Source organism: Nyctibius grandis, chromosome 1 (genome assembly GCF_013368605.1).
Source record: "Nyctibius grandis isolate bNycGra1 chromosome 1, bNycGra1.pri, whole genome shotgun sequence".
Classification (NCBI taxonomy): domain Eukaryota; kingdom Metazoa; phylum Chordata; class Aves; order Nyctibiiformes; family Nyctibiidae; genus Nyctibius; species Nyctibius grandis.
The window spans coordinates 24,040,318-24,061,662 of NC_090658.1; the positions used below are offsets into that span (position 1 = coordinate 24,040,318).

The following is a 21,345-nucleotide window of genomic DNA, read 5'->3' on the forward strand; positions in this document are numbered from 1 at the left end:
CCTTTAAATTTAGAGCTAAGAACATCATTGGATGATTGTTGAGTTTTGGCATTCATTCATGCTGGTTGGTATCTTCACAACAGACACCTTTAAAACACCATCGTTTCAAGAAGAATGAAAGCTCAAATGAAATACACTTCTCATGTGAAAAAAACAAACAAACAAAAAAACATACAGGAACTGTAGAGGTTCTGGTTCTTCAAAAGATAAGGCACTGACAAAAATTTCTTAGGTAAAAGGCTGCATAAGAATTTCTTGCCATTTACAAATGTGTTGTAGTCCAGAAATGGTCCATTCCTAGGCTCAGTAAGGTAGACCCTGAAATTTTAAGGACTGATCCCTCAAAGCTACATTGTTACCATAAACAAGTGTGATTCATTCTTGAGGCCATATGGCACATTAGGAGAAGTGAAAAACAGTCTGGGCAGATAAAGGCAGAAGACGTTGCTTGTTCCAGCATCTTTCGATAACAGAAGTGCCATTCATCTTTGTGTCCTTGAAGAGATGTGATGGTAACTCTGGACTGTGGTTTCTGTGGAACTCATGCACACATATAAAATGCTATTAGCATTGATCATCGACAGGGTGGAGAAAAAAAGGTAAATGGCTAGTCTAAGCCAAGAGCTTCTCAAGGACTGGGATCCAAAGTCACAGCTACTTAATGTTTTCAATAACAGCTATCTCTTCTGCTGCACAGTGTGGTGTCAAACCATTCATGTAAATACTGTCTGTCTTTGTTAGAGCTGGCAAGATGTCCTTCTCACTGGTGAGATGGTTGACTGACAGGGTTCTCTTGCAGGGAGTCAGGTCTTGATTGTGGTTGACGGCAAGTTCTGCGGAGAGCTTCCTTTTGATAGAGGTAGCCCGCTGGAACTTGTCATAGATCTCCACGCTCAGGCGCCTTCGAGTTTCTTTGAACTCTGCAGTGACGTTGGCTGTCCACTCCGCAGCATGGGCTCTGAATTCTCCTACCTGTGACAAAAATGAGAAAAAAAGGAAGGATTATGGGGCCGAGGACCTTAGACACTGTTAAGGCTCAAGAGCCCAGTGAGAGAGCAATGAGGCTTTGGGCTGGCAAGGAGCTGCCACTGCTGCTGGCACAGATTTCTCATGCTGCAGGCTCACTCTTATTGATAGCAAATAAACAACGTTGCACTAGTAAGAGTTAACAATGATTCTAAAACCACAATAAAAATCTTTTCTGCTCAATTTTCTTTAATTAGAGGCAGTAAACAACACAGGGAACCTGCAGAGCCCTGACAGCTGCACAGTACCCAGCTGGTCAGGGGATGCTGAAATCCCAGCAATCCAGGCTGTGTCATGTATTGTTACCAGGGTGCAGGGTCATTTATGAGTACTTTTACTGTCTCTGGAAAGATCCCTGGGAGACTTGGCAAAGAATTTTCTAAATTTAGACAGAAAAGCTTTTTTAAAGGAAAACGTCAGCTGCTTGTATTCTCTCTTTTTTATGCTTGCTCAAACGTAGAACTAATACAGCAGCAGTTTCAGTCATGTCAGCAACGTCTGCTTACCACCCTGACTCCACCGAGATGACATACTAAAAAGCAGCATGAAGACAACTGCAGAGTGGGACTCCAAGAGCTGTTACCCATCGCGCCCAAAAGAAACGCAGCCTGCCAGTCGCCGCACACAGCTGCCGTGCAATTACCATACAGCCAGAGCGGGTATTTCCCCTGCTATGGCCCAGATCTCCAGTCAGGTTGGCTGCAAGGTGCTAGTTTGTACCATCACCACCACTTCACAAATGTATGTATATCACCTGCTGCCCTCTCAGCTCCTGTTCTCTAGCTCTATATGTTCTTATATTGACAGCCTTGATGGCCAAGGCTGATCCACCTTCACTAAAAACTACCATAATTTTTACCCCTTAAGATTTCTTTCCACCATTTCAGTGTTGCAGTACTAGGAAAGCTGGAGCATCCCATGAGCCCAAGCTCTGAGGGTAGGGCTGAGGAGGGGAAGGAAGGCAGCTGCTGGCACAGAATCTCAAATTATCCTTATTTTTCCTCAGATATGGCATGAGGTAGACTGAGCAGCTCACCCAGATGATAGTCTGAGGTGAATTATGGCCTTGTAATTTATATAGTATTTATATTTTTGCTCTTGTATTTCAACCAAACCACTGTTACAATATTAAATAAGTTATGTAGGTAATTAAAGGAGTCACCTTTTGAGGAGATTATCTCGTTATAACTGGAAAGGAAAGAGATTGTTTCTCTTTAAATCTCTGCTTTGTAGGCAGTTTAATAGTTGGAAGGTATAGCACAGGGAAGATAGACTGCTGATAAATATAACTCCAAAGCAAAGCATTTCAGAAGAATTAACCCACTTAAATAAATTAGTCTAATTGGTACTGCTCAGTCCAGAATGTCAATCATTGGCAAGCAAGCTTGGACTTGGTGAGCACAGAAACAATTAAAAAAAATTAAACACAGAGAAATATTGGGGGTAAACCATCAGAGAAAAGTGGCCACAGGCTTATTCATGCCTTGCAGTGCAGTGAAAAACAAGAATATAATGAAGGTTAAAAAATAATCAGCTCACCCAGGAGTGACAGGGTTTCAGGAAAACTTTCCCTCCTCCAGAAACAAAACAAAAAGATCTCTTTACCCAGGGGTCATTTTATTACATTTGTCTCAGATTCAGTGAATTACACAGCTGACTAATATGGACCCATTATTTATATTTTCTAAAACAAGGATTATTATCTGTAATGCACAGAGGACTCACCCAGCTGAATGATTATTAGTATTTAAATTGTGCAATTAGGATCAGACACACTGCACTTCAGATCTGAAAATAATGAAATCTGTAATGCTGAAACATTTCGGCTTCTACAATATTTTTATTTGTAGTAAACAAGTAATAAAAATATGATAAGCAGTATCAGTGCACACCCTGGGGCAGCTTTGTCCTTCTCCGAAGCTTTACTAAAGGCAGACTGCTCAGATTCTGGAGCATGTCCAGGGGAGCAAAGAGACAGTATACGGGTTCCTATTTTCCCCTACACATTTGTACCCCTCACCAGCCACATAAGTGTTCACCTATTTTGCTCAGGCACACATCTCTGGCAGTGCATATGGTCACATTCAAGGGACATTATCAGACTGGTAGCTTTAAAATTGTGTCATGGCAACCTCCTGGAAGATACAAGCATCTTAAACTGTCTCCTCATATGGTTTTTAACCTTCCTTTTACTAGTAGTTTCAGTTATCACTTCCCTCATGTTTTCCCAGCAAACTAAAAACAGCTGGCCATACTTCTGATGAAAACAAGTCTATGCAACCCCCAGGATAGGCTCAGAATTCCCTCGCTAGCCCACCTTACCGCATGCTGGTGATGGACCTGTCTTGCACAGGGCAAGCTGCTATATTTTAACTCTTGTGCATGCAAGTTATTCAGGAGAATTTTAAAATTGTAGTTGTTAGGATATCTGATTACTACATTCTAATTAGATTTCTTTTGGGAAGGAATTTTATGCAGCCAGCTGAACGTCATTAAATATGCCTTTGGAGATGGGCTCATGTTCCAATTAAGATGATGTGGAACATGAACATGGTGGACTCAGTGCTATTTTCTCATAGACCAGAGCTATGATGCTCCTTTGCACACTTTCAGTTTTATATTAAAATCATAGAAAAATATTGAAAAATGCAGTGCTATTGCTAAGCAAAATTAAAATGCATTAGTAGTAAAACAGAGGTAATTGGCACAGCATGAGAAACTGTTCAGTGCTGTGTGAACTATGCAGGCCCCAAATTACTGCTTTCAGCCCTTAGCTTTTGTGTGAACTGAAATGCACTCAAAAATGTTACCTCCTCAGAATAAAACTCCTAATTCCACAGCACTTATGGACTCAAGCACAAAAGGTTATAGGAGAAGATATGTGCAGTTTTTAACTGCCAGTGTACATAAGCAACTTGCTCTTATAATTTGATCCCTCCTTTATCCATAGGGACATTTCTGTATATGTTCAGGTTCTTTCTGTCCTTAGGGTATGATATTTTATCATTCTGCATTATAGCTCCTCTTCATCTGGGGGCTGATAGCCACAAAATGTCTTATGCAAGGTGACTGAAATGCCAGTTGCCTATGCTGTTCAAAAAAAAAATCTTCACATACCTACCTACTGTAACAATTGTGTACTTTTCTCCAATTCTCTTGCCTCATTACAGCACACAGCTCTGTAGACTCTGCAGCTGTCATAGTTGGGGACAATGTGACACAAGGACGAGGCCTCTTAGTCACAGAAATTATTGACAACTAAGTACTTTACATAAGGCTAAACGGCACAAAATATTTCAAAAATAATAGGAAAAACACATCACAATAATAGCACTTGCCTCAGCCATACAGTAAGCAGCACTAATCTGGTGATGCTGCTCACTCCTAACCTCAGGTAATAGAGATGCCACCAGTAAGGGGACACAGTCCCTAGCCAAGCTCCAGGACTGACTTCCTCCACATCAAAATCCAGATTAGACTGTAAAATGTTGGACATATTTCACAAAGAGTATCAACTCTAACTTATTAACATTGTACTTTGAACATCAATAGCTAGTAACTTTATCAGTTATTTATGAAGCAATACCCTGCTGCCCTATGAGTACAGGGAAGACAGGTCTCAATGAAAAATTCTCAAGAAATATGGTAATGGTAACACAACTAAATATTCCATGCAGCACACTTCACCATGAAAAACTAGATACTTTTCTATCAAATAGCCAATTCCTTACCCAGCACAGGCTGCCTGGCCTCCAGCTACCATTGCAGATGGGCCTGGACATCCCATACATTCTGCATCATATTTGACAGCCCCATGAGGATGTCTCAAATACCACGGGTCATCTCTAGTAGCATCTCTAATTGTCTATATTAAGGTGTCTCTTGTCTATCTGTGGTGAAAATGTCTCACATTTACTCTATTAGGCTATAATGAGGAATAGCCTCTGAACACTTTTGAAGTGTGTCTACTCATTCCTGTTAAAGTCACTTTTTATTTTTTGGGGGGTTTGTCTGTTTGTTTTTAACTCTACATCAAAAGAATACTGCATGAACTTCCTGAAAGACCAAATAGTTCCCAGGCTGTGCACATACGTTATCACCAATATAATTTAAAGACAGACATACTGAAATTGACAGAACTAGGAAAAAACGTGGACATTAAGCAACCATTCCTTCACCTATTCCGCCAAAACCCATCTAGATTAACAATAACCTAAAACTGGCACTCAGCTAATACAATTGGTGAAACCAAAACTCTCTATTCATTTTCATGGCCACCATGTTTTAGCTTTCTCACTGTCTAGCTGAGCTCTGCACTTGGATAGAGGCCAACAGCATAACCCAGAATGTCAGTATGTCCAAGGGGATGCTACTGCTAAAAGGGTAAAAAAAAAAACAACAAAACATTTGAAGATACTGCAGCACCTGCTTCATTCAGTACATTTACTCTAATTCCTTATACTTGTCAGGAGTTTGGGGATCTTTCTGGACACTCCGCTCACAACAGATAACCAAATAATTATACAAACAAAACTGCCCACCATGCAGGAAGACCACTCATCCTATTAAGTGTGGTCTGGACAGCACAAGCCATGTAGACATAAATTTTACATGAATAATCTGTACTTTGAATTAAGCCACATCTATGGTCTAACAGAAAAAAAACACAAGCCTAATTAAGGATGTCCTTATAGACCAAAATGAATGCACATTTGTCTAACTTAACTTTGCCTTAGTTTTGCTCCTCTCTTTCAGGGATATTCTTGAAAAATCCCAACATAACATAGCCAGTTAATCTACTTCTACTTACAGAGTGGGAAGAAAGATATCCTGCTTGGATAGAACTCAGATATATGGCAGGAGAGTTACGATATACTTGGGAGGAGCTAAACCACTAACTACCAAATAAGAAAAAAATTAACATTATATATGCTATGCAAGAAAATGAATATATATATTTCTAAATAATGTGTGTAGCTTTTTCTTGCATAGCTGTACTTTATGTTGTTTCCTCTGGCATACAGAGCTCATACATTTTACAATGGCCATGTTAGTGCAAGCTAAAAAGATTAATTAAAGACCAAGTAGATGAGCTGGAGATACCCATCTGACTGCATTTTAGGGGGGGGGGGGGGGAAAGTGGCCTTCCTTACAGATATTCCTTGGTATATAATTTCTAACATTTATCCTTAATGCATTCTCCAACATTTCACAGCTTCATTCTTCCTCTCCAATGTACTTTCTCTTACTTAAAAATAACACATCTAATTAACCTCTCCATGATACGCTACTCAGAGGCAAAACAAAAAGAGCACGTACATGTTACATTATCCAGGCAGCAGAGCAGAGTACATAACATTTTGTCTTTTTTTCAAGAAACTCATCCAGACTTTGCAGAAATTGTTCTCAAAGTTTCACTTAAAAAAACAAAATATAAAAAAATGTAGGAATGGAGAGGGTTGATGGGTTTAACAATGCAGCTGCTGGGTGAGTTTATTCCCTGCATGGGTAGAAGGGTTGGTCTATCTGCCATATCACTTTCCTGCAGTTCTGGGCAACCATACATCACCTTTGCTACTGCTGGCCGCAAATTTATGTTCACTACATCAGTTAGCTATAGGCTAGAAAAGACTGGAGTGCAGAAGAGAATAAGACAAGTTTCACAGACATTTTTTATTGAAGCCTGTGCATTTTCTGTATGTTAAGGGAATCTCATTTATAGTCCAACTAAATAAATTCCCATCCCAATTATCTGGCTTTTAGTATTTCTGTAATTATAGCATTATTAGTAAGTACTCAAACCCCATTGTGCTGTAATCTGTGGACAGATACTTAGAGAAGACTGTGCTCTACTCGTCTTTAAAGGTAAAGGAAAACAGTAACAAAATGCAACATAGAAATAACCCAGGCACTAATGAGAGACCTGTACTGAGCTTTCCCAGATGTTTAACCACTATCTTCTATTCCTTCATTCTGTCAGGACCTCAGCTCTGTAGCAGAGAACTCTTCTACACCAGGTCCTTAAGCTATCAGATTTTAATTTCAAAGTGAGTGGCACAAATGAAGCAGTAAGTGAACTCTTTTTTTGTTCCCCTGACTGGTATACATGGTGCTCTGTTTTTCAGGCAAATATTAGAGGGAAAAAGATTCTATTTTGTGAAATTGTCATCTTCTGGAGTAACATTTAAATTACACAGACAGTTGTATTTTTGTAGCCATGGTGGTCAGAAATGTTTTGGGAACAATGCTCTCCCACTGGAAATTGGATTATTCAGTCCTGTAATAAGTAATGTTTGTGAGTTCATGCTGGTGAGCAATGATTGTTTGGTTTCACCCACATAACTTCCATGAGCACACCATGCCTTGGATGAAATAAACCACATTCTCTAATGGGAATGCAGAGAGCCCATGAATTTTGATTATTTTTTTTTGTGGAGGAACATCTATGGTGGCAGCTGTGGGAATATGTCTTGTGGAGATGTGACAGATGGCAGATGCAGTAATGGTCCTTTTGCTCTATCATGGTCTGATTCAACAAAATAAAAACAGGTAGCCTACAAAATAAAAAGAAAAATCATGTCTACAAAACCAGAACCAGATATACTAACAGTCACCACATTTAACTTGTTTTACCTTTTTTTGTCCCCCCAGAAATATGAACACTCCTATGTTAGGTCCCTCCTCAGAACTGTAACTGAATATTGCCCATCAGACACCTCTTTGCATAGAGCTGCATGTGTGTGTGTGTGTGTCTCAATACTGTACACAAGTTATTGGCCTGATTATCTCAGTCCCTGATGTTCTGCTTTATTAATAACTTCCAAAGATAAAAAATGATGCTGACATTTTTCTATCAAAATCAGCTGTTCTATTTAATTGTTTCATCTACCTCAAAGCCATCCAACCCCTCTTTCAACCTGATGAGAGTGAATGACATCCACCTGTATTAACCACAAGAAACTATTTAGGTTTACATAAAGCTCTACCAGCTGACCCTAAGGTGATTCAGGAGAACAATATGTATTCTCTGTCTGCACTATACAGCCGATGACTTCGCTGTGGCCAGAAATAGCAAACATTTTAAGAATTATACTAGAAGCATAATGAAACCCAAGCCACAGGCAGTTGAAAGACTGTCTCAACTTTCTCCCACAGGAGAGAGACAGTGATTGTTTCATAAACTCATTGGACTTTTTTAGCTTATAAGGATATGCTAAAGAATAAAAAAAAGACTTTTAATTTTGACTTGGTACTGAGTAAGGAATGGCTATTGTAAGTACATGGTCAAGTCCCAGTAAAAACTGTTTAGTTCTTAACTTTCTAATGTCAGTATCTGGAGTGATATTTGTGTGAAATATTAAAGCTCCACTTCAGTTGTTCAACACAAGTATTACAACTGCACTCATCCCTTGTAAAAGAAAGTATGCCATAGTTTCTTCAGTCCCTTTCACCCATGACTGCAGAGCAGTTTCCTCACTGCCAACACAACTTCTTGAAGAGGCAAGGGTATTCTGCTGAACTGTCTTTGTCTGGGGACTCGTCCACAAGACAGCTATCAAATGCATACGCATGCAGTATTACTAACATGTTTTGGTGTCTTTTCCTAACAATATTCAAGCACTGAGATTAGCTTAAAAGAAAGTAAAGTTTTCAGGAATGTTAATCATGAAGATGTGGGCTGAACAGATTCCAGATTAAATATCACTCTGTCAATAGAGTTAAATCACACATATATTTGTCACAGAAACCTAAAGGATCAATTACATCTTGTCTCCAAAAATCAAGATTTCCTAATGTAAACCATGATAATGTACATTCGGGTAATCTTCACGGGTAATTAACTCCAAGAAATGCCACTGCTATAACTGACCTCTCATTAATTAATTTCTATTATGAAATATGAGTCACTTATTTTCCCAAATTCAGTAGCTCTCGCCATCACTACGTGGTTGCATGCAGCCCGCACTGGAGGCATTTCCATCTCCCCTGAACCGTCCAGTCAGCACAGTGAGGCAAGGGGGGAGCAGGGCCAGGCATGGGGGCTGGCAGGCGAGGCGCCGACAGTGCCCCCCTGCCCTCGGCAGGCACAGCACGCCGTGCTGCTCATGGAAGTGTATTTAGGCAGCACGTTTCTTGTAATTAGCGCCACACCAGCATCACTTTGGGACGTGGTACTTAATATGCAGTAACAAAACAGCCATCTCTAAAGGGCTTTAATATGCCCAGGCAAGAGGCATGGTATAAATATAAATGAGACAGATATAAACCACACCAAAATGATAACAGTGTAGATGTTACCTTTGCGTGTGTGTTGAATCTGAAGTTAAGCAGGCATCACATGTCCAAAGTACACAAAGCTATGAGGAAAGTCATCTCAAAAAAGTGTCAAAAGCTGTCAGCAGAGTAGTTTTCCTGAGACTCTCAGAACAACATGTTATTTCATATTCATTATTGCACATAGTACTAGTGTACATGTGAAAGAGTGATCGAGACAGAAACTCAGTATTACAGACTGCTGCTAGGGCAGGACCAAGAACACCACCAGGATGACTTATAATCTCTTGAGAAGAGATCAAATTGCATTCAGAAGGAGGTCAGCCATTTCTACCTTCTTACACCAATACCACTCTTTATACATCTCCAAGGCTCAGAGATGTTATGGAGGGACTGTACACCTATCTTTGATTTTTGGTTGTTGTTTTTTTTTTTTTTTGTCTTGTCACTAGTCAAATTTGACAGGAGACCTGTGGCTGTATTTACTGTAGAAAGATTTTCTATTTTTCCCCATCTCATAGAAATTATTAGAAACAATCACTTTTTTGAATGTGGCTATTCTTTCCCAAATACACTTTTCTGTATGTCTTAGATGGACCAGAAAAAACTGCTAATGTGAGCCAGACTTCTCTTCAGACAGCTCTTTCGCCATTTTTTAAGCTCTCCACACTCTTTCCAAAGTTTAGACCACAGATGTTTTCTGGTAATATACCTTTTAATAACATCTGCAGTAGTAACACCACTTTCCTACAGAAATTCAATGATCCCCTGCTTGCGCATCCTAGAATTGTGTCACCCCTATTAATCACTGCCCTGCAAAAGGACTTCACATGCAATTTCTTTCACACCAAGACTGTCTCCCACAAATATTTCTGATTCAGTGCTTTCTAGGAACAGACTTCCATCAAGTCAGTCTGACCTACCCATTGAACTTGTGGATATACAATTCTTAAAACTACTGAAGTTGGGTTTTTTTAATTATTATTTTTTTGTAAGAAAAGGAAAAGCCCAAACAGTGGTTTTCTTCAACAGAAGCTGATCCATCTCACTTAAAACAATGCACAATGAATCAGCAATAGGCTCACACCTTTGTAAAAAGCCCCTGATCACAAGGCTGAAGAGTTATTCTTATCACCTTAATTTCTAACTGAACGGATTTTGTTTCTTAAAATGGCGAGAGCCAGGTTAAGAGCTCACCACCACTGATAGAACTTCTCCTTCCTCCTCCTTGGTCACACACCCTCACTGAACAACCTCTGAGGCCTGTCTGCTTGCCTGGTATGCCAGTTCAACTCACTAAAACCTTGCAAAACTGTTTCTCACTTGAGTTCACTCATTTTTTCATCTTTTCACGCATAAAGCCTACATTTAGGGTCTCTCATTGGGGGATATGAGAGAAGAGTTCAAGTTCTCTTTAGGCTTGAGCACCTTTAGCCTGAAGCTAGTAAAATGAAAAGACAACAAATATTATAGGGAGTGCAACAATCTCCATGGCATCATCATGACAAGCCTAATTCTGTTTTGACAGATATGAGTGACAGCTCTGCCACTGGTGCCAAGAAGATTAGACTGAATGATGATTCAGATGAGTCAAATTTGTTTAATTTGTTTATAAATATAAAAGATAACAATTGCCTCCTGAAATTCCACAAGAAGTGAATGTGCTATTTCCCATGAAATTTTAGGCTTGGTCTTTAAAGCTGTATCCATATTGTTCAATTCAAAAGAAAGACACCCAGTATGAAAAATCACTTGTCCAAACTGAGCTGATGTCTAACATGAGTCAGTCACCTGGACTCTTGATATACAGTGAATAGAATGGGATCTTCCAGGATACAATTCATTTCATATGGTAGATGCCTTAAAAAATTCAAATTGATCATGCTAGAAACACTCATTTCCTTCCACTGACTATAAAGGGAACGTAGATGGCTACATCAGATGTTGATATCTACACTGGAGATCGATCCCATCTTCATTGACTTGAATGGAGTCTGGACTAGAGCTTAACAAAGAGAATATTGTGAGGCCAAGGGACATAAGTACTTAATTTTAAAAACAGGAATTTGAAATTTATGGCCCAAATGACTGAGATTCTTGATTGGGTAGGCATTTTTGCTGGAACCGCTGAAATTCAGAAACTGCTGCATACTAAAGTAAAAGAAAAATGTGACAAGGAAAAAAATCCTGCTGAAATTTTACCTTTCAAAGAGACTAAAATCAGAAGACTTTAAAAGTGCTCTGAGACTTTTAAAGTGCTCTGAGTAATCAGAGTATAGAGAGTAATGAAGAGGAGGGAGTTTAAGGCAAGCTAGTACAGCTGAAGCTGAACTTCAGAGACAGATCGCCTACTTAAGATTACAGCACACAGCATGTTCCAGTGACTTTCTGACACTTCATCTATCTTACTGTATGAACTGCTTCCAGCAGCAGATCTATCCTTCTAAAACTCCCACTTCTGTCTCTACTTGTCTTTCACTTCCCTCTCCGTTTGATGCATTCAAAACTCCCAAGAGTATTTCGGGAGACAAAAGACACCTGAGCAACTGACAGACATTCTGGTTATCTGGATTTCACTATCAAAATACAGCATTATTGTGGATCAGTGCATATCTGATCAGATTTTTCTGTCTCAGTTCCACTTGCATATGGCAAACTTTCCTGGTAGTATCCTGAAAAAAACCCAGATGTTTTATTTTGTTGAAACTGTGAAATGCGTTATTACCGCAAAGTCTTATGTAAACTGCTTTTAAGAACAATGCAACTGTATTAAGACAAATGTGAAGAGGACTATAGATATTAGGTGATTTCATCATCAGCATGCCCACTCTCTGGAATATGGAGGTTTCCTTTCACAATATACACCTTAAATATGCTATGATAAACTATTTTTTAGTTTAGACTGCAGGAAAATGCAAAAAGGATATTATTACAGCTGCCTATCAAGAGATATCAAATACCTCGGCTGTTATATAGTTTTGGTTGTTGAGGGGAAGTAAAGAGAGAGGCTTTTTAACACTTGCAACCCCTCTGTCTTCATCCTGGACTCTGGTACAATTCACTAGGCTTGGTTGCTATCAGCCCTCGGACTTAGACCACTGAAACCAACACAACTGATCACTATTGAATGAATGATCTGCTCTCTCCTGTGTCTAAAACATGGTAGGCTACTACTGTTTTTTTCATGAAAGGTATGATACAAATCCTACACAAAATCTTGCTTACTTGTAGATGTTGATACCCATAGTAAGTAAGTTTAATGAAAGAAGATTTTCAGTGTCTTATTTGTCCTAGGAAATATATTAAACTGTTTTAGTTTTCAGACTGCATTAATTATGATCCTATAGATTTTACCATAGCCTCTGTCTCTCAGTAGATTTCAGTATATAACACAGTTTCTAATTTCAAAGGCTACCTTTAGGTATAATGAGCTATCTCCCCAAGGACTGACAGAATGTTTCCTTAAAAGATAGTTAAAAAACATACTTAGAACTAGGATTTTCCATTGCATTCATTTCTACTATTTGAACTCCAGATAGGTTCCTCCACTATAATCTGCATCCATAGAGGCTGCAACAGACCATCGTAAATTTAGGTTTAACTGAAAAAATAGACAATACAAGAAATTCAGTCTCCTCTGGCTTCTGCTGGCATATAGGAGACTTGACTACATTTCCACTAAACTCCCTCAACTTCTTCACTCAAATTTTCCTAGGCAGATAGTAAGGATGAGCTAAGAGAAGAAGTTTTTATCATAAAATGCTACCTGTAAAGTGAATATTTGTACAACATTTCTGTTCAACCATAGCCAATATTATAACAAAATGCAATATATTTATATAACTTTCTTCCTACAAAGTTATCAGTAGGATAGAATACAAAAATCATTTTTCGTATTTTCTAACTAGCACACAACTTGTGCTATGCCATAATTTAGTTCTCAAACTGGTCTCTGTCATTTTTAAAACTGTAGCATTTTTAAACTGCTAAAACATTTTCTTTCTGTTATGAATTCTCAGACATGCCTGAGCAATGTGCTAAGAAGTGGGGGGAAGATTTCTGAACATCAGAGGTATGATTAATTGACTAAATGGTGCCAATTATGTTATGTCTGTCTTTAATCTAACCTAACATATGAGACACTTGTGTACAGCAAAATCCTGAATACCTGCATCAGCCAAGAACTTGGATATATCTGAAGAATGAGGTCTTCCTTTCTGCAGACAAAATAAATATGCTTGTTTAGACTACAAAGGTGAGAAAGAATGGAAAGATGAAATAGGGCATACATTCCTGGTGCAGGAGAAAAGAAAGTTTGACAGCACTGTGCTGCATAACCTGGCAAATGGAGTTTTACTTGATAAAAATAAGAATGTATTTAATGTGTTAAAGGAATCCATGAGTTTGTTCAATTCATGTTTCTTTAAAGCTTTTCCAAAGTTAGTCTATATTGAAATAGCTTCAGTATAAAATAAAAACAAGATATTATAAAATTCAAACATTCTTAATATATTATCATCATCTGGATAATGAGACACACTAAACAAGGTTAAACCCTCAGTGTGCTACGTACAATTATATAGTAAAGATAGCATCTTGTCCAGAGACCTGACTGTCTGGATTAGAGAGAAGAGTATGAGAAAAGTGAGATTAAAGACCAGGTTAATTCTAGGAAGTAGTGTGAAGAACTGAACTGTCACCAGTGTCTAAGGAAATGCAGCAAAACCAAGCCTGAAAAAGGTATTTTTGCATAGTCCCAAGTCATATCACATTTTTTCAAGAATCCAGAAACAAGTAACACAGGGAAACTAAATGCAGTTTAGGAAACGCCCCAAGCTGAGAACAGTTAGACACTAGGAGAGTGCACAGGGGAAACACCACATGTGCTTGCCCAGCTCTTACTTCTTCCTAGTGCAGAGGGAAAAATGAGCTAGACCGACCTAATTCTGAAGTTCAAAATTATGAAGAAAAGCCATGCAGGTTAATGGCATTTGAAGTGATCTATTGGTTTTCCTGCAGCCAGTGTAAATCATGCAGGTTGGATGTTAAAGATGCCCTCAGTGCTTTTCCAGAAAACAAAGTGGTGATCCTGCAAATTGTTGAACTTGCAAATGGGAACACTTGTGTGATATCTGCTGCTCCATATCTGTGAAGGACACTAGTAAAGCTTGTTGTGTAAGGAAAGTTATAAATATCCTTTCAAATTTACAGCACAGGGGCAAAAGATGATGCTCTTTAAATGAAACTGATCAAATAAATATTGTCCCCTGCTTCAAAGCTAAGTGTTTATGAAATGCCTGGTAAAAGTGTACTTACAACAGATCTGCCACAATGCTGTCTCTAACTATAAAGAGCTATGAGCACAGCAAGGGCAATAAAAAAGGGCTGCCCAACCCACATGCCTCACAAAGTGGGTTTAATCCTGCCCAAGCACCTAGCTCACATCCTCCTGCCTGCTGTCACCATCACTGCTGCCCTCTGGTCAGAAAGCAGCAGGGACCCTGAGGGTCTGTAATGAGTGAAGGTACATAGGGGTAAGCCACCCTTCACAGCAAGGTCTTTGAGAACTCAGGGATTGCCAGGATTACATCTAGGCATTGATGCTGTGCCCTACAGCTAGGAAAACAATCTGAAACAATATAAGTAGTAGGCCACTGCACAGTAACCAACATATGCATTCCATCAAAAAGAAATTAGAGCTTTTATGTTTGAGTAACACAAATGAACTGATGCGTGCAGGGGAACTGAAGTTAAATTAAAAGGAAATAATACGCTGCTTAAAACAAAATTTATTTCTCAAACTTCTAGTAAAACCTGAACTGTGCTAGCTGCAATCAAATGAAATTTTATTTATCCTCTAACATTTTCAAAACCAGGACATTTTCCTAAATGACAAAATTTAAAGTAAAATATTGTAGCTTCATTGGAATGATAAATACACATTTACAAGTAAAAATATATTTGAACTGAAAGCAATGCACCTGACTACAAATAACTAGGCATGCCACGGAGATATTATGGTAAAATACACCCAAGCATATTTAAATAATTCATTCCAATACCTTGCATGATATGAAACATTTCTTCTCTTACCACTATAAAATGATCAAGGTATCTTAAATATAACTATTTAGTGATTTAGTATTTTTCTTTACATACCTGCATCCCACATAGAAACAATCAAAGCAGAATGATTTTTGCCTCAAAAATTAAGGACTATGTTCTACCGTGTAGAATAATCCTTTTAGAGAATTTTTTCCTGTAAGTCAGGTGCAATTGTGCATATCCAATTGATTTAATAATGCATTTAATCTAATTTTATACACAGTTATGTAAAAATCACTGTTTGACTAGACTGCTACATAACATAAGCAGCTTTGACCTATGCCCTAAGAGCAAAAGCAGCTATAAGCTCACCTGCCTTTTAATCAAAGTTTTTAAAAAGTAGTATTTCTTCCCCTTTCAAACTGTTCTTACCTCTTCCTTTGTCTTTTTTGATATGACTCTTAGCCAGTCTCCGATCATGCTGAGGACAGCTGCAAAGTAAGCAAGCCCAACAAGGATCCAGAACCACACCACTGGCTTATAAAAATCTAGGTACTCAATATCTGATCCCCCTGAAAAACAATACAGTTAAAATTAAAGCAGACTTAATAGTTATAGGTGCAAAACTTTTAAAATTAATTCTTTTTCTAAAAATAACCACTTATATTTCTTACTTCTTTTATTTTCTTACCCATGCAAAAATTCATAGCAAAACATTTTGTCGAATTTGAATAAACAATGATCTAAATTCATCCACTCTTGAAAACACAGTTTGGAGTATGCAACATTTAGACAATGATTGCTAATCATTCATAATAATTACAAAATGAGCACAAACAAACTGATCCAACTTCTGATATATCATTATTTAAGGTAGAGGTCCTTGAATGAAAGGACTTCCCACCTGCTCCAAATAACAATGCTTACCAACGCTGTACCAAATTTTAAGTATTACTCTGAGATACATGTGTTCATACCCGGAGAAATCTGATTTTGCAAGGGCTTTGAAAGACATCTGAATACTTAAATGAATCCCTTTAGCCCTAGTAGAGAATACAACCTGCATTAACAAGTGTCCCTGTTGGGCAGGCAAACATTGTCATCTCCATCTTGCAGAGGAGGAAACCAGGGTGCAGGGACTTGAGCTGAACTGATCATACTCAAAAAAAGGTACATAAAATAAGTATCAGCTGAAGGCAGCTTTTTTGAATACCACTGCCATAAGCGCCAGTCACTTCCTTCCTTCCAGTGTTAAAGTAAAAAAGGATAAATTTCAGAGATGTCTGTAATGGAGCTTTCAGGTACAATGCAGCTATAGAGAACAGATGCCTTATTTCCACACACACAAAAAAAAAAAAGTTATGTTCACCCAGAGCTCTTCACAACACAAAATAACTCACATTTCACATCTTGCAGTACAATAAAACAGAAGCCTTAAACTTGCAATTCAGCTGTGTTATGACAAATAAAATCAGGCTCCTAGTTTGGGTTCCTGCAAGTAGAAGTTTGATGTGCATATCTGCCCACAATTGAAGAGACTCTCCAGTAAAACCTTTTCAGGCACATTAAAGTAGTCTGTACGGGTACATAATATGTTGCTTTATGTATCTGCATCCTCAACTGAAAAAGGCAAAGGAAAATTGGCCCCAAAATATCAAGCACTTTGTTACACTAACAAGATTAACTCTCACGAAGAGTAATGTTTTTTCCTAGCTGTTATTATCTAATCATCACAGAGATTACATGCAAATAAAGAATTTTACTGATGGTTATCTTTGCATGGAAGCCCTCATAGACAGAAATTTTGATATTCTCATGTCAATATGTCTTTTCATCAATAAAATCCGTTGAGCTGTAGTGGTTTACTCAGCTATCCAAGAGATGAATCCACATTGCAAAAATGGATATACTGACACCTGCACAGTCACAAGTAAGGTAGAAGACAGGGGTCTGTTTGGAAAAAGACAGCCAACCACCAAAGGGTTGAGTTTGTCACAGCCCAAGACAAACAAAATATCAGAAATGAAGCGATTTGTTAACATCATCCAGCTCATGTCAATCTAGTGAAACAGTATTTTAGGGATGATTTGCCCAAAATTTGTTGTAATTCAAAAAAATGGTTGATTATCACCATGCCTTTGCTCTATCCAGAGCTAATAATGAGCCATGCTCAGTGGTTCACCCTCTTCTCCAGCTGTTCATACAATGCACAAGAAAGTACCATATAAAGCATCCACTCAGCTGGTTTCTTAGTTTTGGTGTGTTAAGTTTATAAAGTGAAGCCTAACTCTGCCAGTCTGCAGGGAGCATTTCCTTCACAGTTTATAAGTAATTTGTTTACAGCAAGGTTAATGACCAGGGCAGGAGTTAGGACACATTCATTCTCAAGCAAGAGTTTTCTTTACTGTCTGGCCAGGAGATGGCTCCACCTAGCCATGCCCAGAGAAGTTCAGCTTTCCTAAAGTCAGTAAGGGACAGTCAACAACCCTCTAGGAAAAGGCTTAACAGCTAAAATCTTTATTAGCTGTTGAGTTTCTGAATTTCAAGGACTCCTCAGGTGAGGTCTCGATTTAATGGAATACCAAGGAGAGACATACCCAAGGACGTTTGTCCTGAGATAACCACTGTCTCCCGTGATGCTTAAACATCGAGTGCCAAAATGCGGTTACCTGGAATGTCATGAAATAGGATTTCACTGGTAGGAAAACATACAATCATAGAATCGTTTTGGTTGGAAAGGACCTTTACGATGATCAAGGCCAACCATTAACCTAACACTGCCAAGTCCACCACTAAACCATGTCCCTAAGCACCACATCCACTCGTCTTTTAAATACCTCCAGGGATGATGACTCCACCACTTCCCTGGGCAGCCTGTTCCAATGTTTGATAACCCTTTCAGTGAAGAAATTTTTCCCAATATCCAATCTAAACCTTCACTGGCACAACTTGAGGCCGTTTGCTCTCATCCTATCACTTGTTACCCAGGAGAAGAGACCAACGCCCTCCTCGCTACAACCTCCTTTCAGGTAGTTGTAGAAAGTGATAAGGTCTCCCCTGAGCCTCCTTTTCTCCAGACTAACCACCCCATGATCAAAAGTCAACTGTATTGAATTTGAAGTAAATGGAATTCATTAACTACTGATTTGGCCTTTTCAAGCAATTGCTAGGGGAATTCCCATGGGACAGGGTACTAGAAGGTAAGGGGGCCCAAGATAGTTGGTTAGCATTCAAGGACTGCTTCTTCCGAGCTCAAGATCAGAGCATCCCAACAGGTAGGAAGTCAAGGAAGGGTACCAGAAGACCTGCATGGTTGAACAGGGAACTGCTGGGCAAACTCAAGTGGAAGAAGAGGGTGTACAGATCGTGGAAGGAGGGGCTGGCCACTTGGGAGGACTATAAGTCTGTTGTCAGAGGATGTAGGGAGGCAACTAGGAAAGCTAAGGCCTCCTTGGAATTAAACCTTGCAAGAGAGGTCAAGGACAACAGAAAGGGCTTCTTCAAATACATTGCAGGTAAAGCCAACACTAGAGGCAATGTAGGCCCACTGATGAATGAAGTGGGGGTCCTGGAGACAGAGGATAAAAAGAAGGCGGAGTTACTGAATGCCTTCTTTGCCTCTGTCTATACTGTTGGAGGCTGTCCTGAGGAGCCCCGGACCCCTGAGGCCCCAGAAGAAGTCAGGATAGAGGAGGAATCTGTCTTGGTAGACGAGGGCTGGGTCAGGGACCAATTAAACAATCTGGATGTCCATAAATCCATGGGCCCTGATGGGATGCACCCGCGGGTGCTGAGGGAGCTGGCGGAAGTCATTGCTAGGCCACTCTCCATCATCTTTGCTAAGTCGTGGGCAACGGGAGAGGTGCCTGAGGACTGGAGGAAAGCGAATGTCACTCCAGTCTTCAAAAAGGGCAAGAAGGAGGACCCGGGTAACTATAGACCGGTCAGCCTCACCTCCATCCCCGGAAAGGTGATGGAACAACTTGTTCTTGGTGCTGTCTCTAGGCACATCAAGGATAGGGGGATCATTAGGGGCACTCAACATGGCTTCACCAAGGGGAAGTCATGCTTAACCAACTTGATGGTCTTTTATGAGGACATAACCCGGTGGATAGATGGTGGTAAAGCTGTGGATGTGGTCTATCTCGATTTCAGTAAAGCGTTTGACACAGTCTCCCACAGCATCCTCGCAGCTAAACTGAGGAAGTGTGGTCTGGATGATCGGGTAGTGAGGTGGATTGTGAACTGGCTGAAGGAAAGAAGCCAGAGAGTGGTGGTCAATGGGACAGAGTCCAGTTGGAGGCCTGTGTCTAGCGGAGTCCCTCAAGGGTCGGTACTGGGACCAGTACTATTCAATATATTCATTAATAACTTGGATGAGGGAATAGAGTGCGCTGTCAGCAAGTTCGCTGATGACACAAAACTGGGAGGAGTGGCTGACACACCGGAAGGCTGCGCAACCATTCAGAGAGACCTAGACAGGCTGGAGAGTTGGGCGGGGAGAAATTTAATGAAATATAACAAGGGCAAGTGTAGAGTCCTGCATCTGGGCAAGAACAACCCCGTGTACCAGTACAAGTTGGGGACAGACCTGTTGGAGACCAGCGTAGGGGAAAGGGACCTGGGGGTCCTAGTGGACAACAGGATGACCATGAGCCAGCAGTGTGCCCTTGTGGCCAAGAAGGCCAATGGCATCCTGGGGTGTATTAGAAGGGGTGTGGTTAGCAGGTCAAGAGAGGTTCTCCTCCCCCTCTACTCTGCCCTGGTGAGGCCACATCTGGAATATTGTGTCCAGTTCTGGGCCCCTCAGTTCAAGAAGGACAGGGAACTGCTAGAGAGTCCAGCGCAGAGCCACAAAGATGATTAAGGGAGTGGAACATGTCCCTTATGAGGAGAGGCTGAGGGAGCTGGGTCTCTTTAGCTTAGAGGAGAGGAGACTGAGGGGTGACCTCATTAATGTTTATAAATATGTAAAGGGCAAGTGTCATGAGGATGGAGCCAGGCTCTTCTCAGTAACATCCCTTGACAGGACAAGGGGCAATGGGTACAAGCTGGAACACAGGAGGTTCCACATAAATATGAGGAAAAACTTCTTTACGGTGAGGGTGACCGAACACGGGAACAGGCTGCCCAGAGAGGTTGTGAAGTCTCCTTCTCTGGAGACATTCAAAACCCGCCTGGACGCGTTCCTGTGTGATATGGTCTAGGCAATCCTGCTCCGGCAGGGGGATTGGACTAGATGATCTTTCGAGGTCCCTTCCAATCCCTAACATTCTGTGATTCTGTGATTTACAGTTCACATAAACGGGGATGAATGTATTTGGGTATGATTAGATAAATGTATTTGTATTGAAGTATACGAGATAATTCATCTAATGATTTTACTGGTAACATTGTAAAAAGCATATCAACATGATATATTTGCATGGATTTTTCATAGCATAATTTTTATTTAGTAATGCTATCATCTTTCTTTTGCAAAGCAGATTATTTTATATAGCCCTTTAGGAAGCAAAATGCTGTGAAGGCAGAAGCTGAATTTTGTGGTTTGTTTCACAAAACCAATTTTGTGGGGCAAGGGACAAAAAACTTTTACAACTTTGTTTGGCCTCTACCTGAAATAGGTTACAACCGCAATAAAGAAGAAATGTATCTCCCAACTGGAGTGCGCTCCCTCTTTAGCTAGAAATCTCACTGCCGTAATCTTTTACCAAGAGCAGCCACAGTTTATTGCCAAGATGTTTTGTGGTAAGGATTTAATCCGAAGTCCCCTGAAATCTATGAGAAATCAAAGAGTTTTTCCATCCACCTTCATCACAGGCTATTGTCTTGCTGCTGCCACCATTCTTACCTCTGCCAAACAAGTTTTAAATTACTTGGGATTTTCAGCACTTTGAAAGGCAGAGGTGGTTTTATGGCCCAAACACATATTCCTTACTGAGGTGAAAAGCTGTGTTTTAGTGAAGCATGGTATTAGAGAAGATTTCAGGGGTGCATTAG

General features: G+C 39.8%; 1 protein-coding gene across 1 annotated transcript in view; it reads right to left on the reverse strand.

The window, feature by feature from the left end:
- Positions 1-654: 654 nt before the first annotated feature.
- KCNK2 (potassium two pore domain channel subfamily K member 2) overlaps positions 655-21,345 on the reverse strand; it is an 80,527-nt gene continuing 59,836 nt past the window's right edge. The window contains exons 6-7 of the mRNA XM_068425128.1: positions 15,778-15,917; positions 655-972 (exon numbers count right to left, since the gene is read on the reverse strand). Of these exons, the coding sequence (XP_068281229.1) occupies positions 655-972; positions 15,778-15,917 (458 nt within the window). The remainder of the gene's footprint in view (positions 973-15,777; positions 15,918-21,345) is intronic.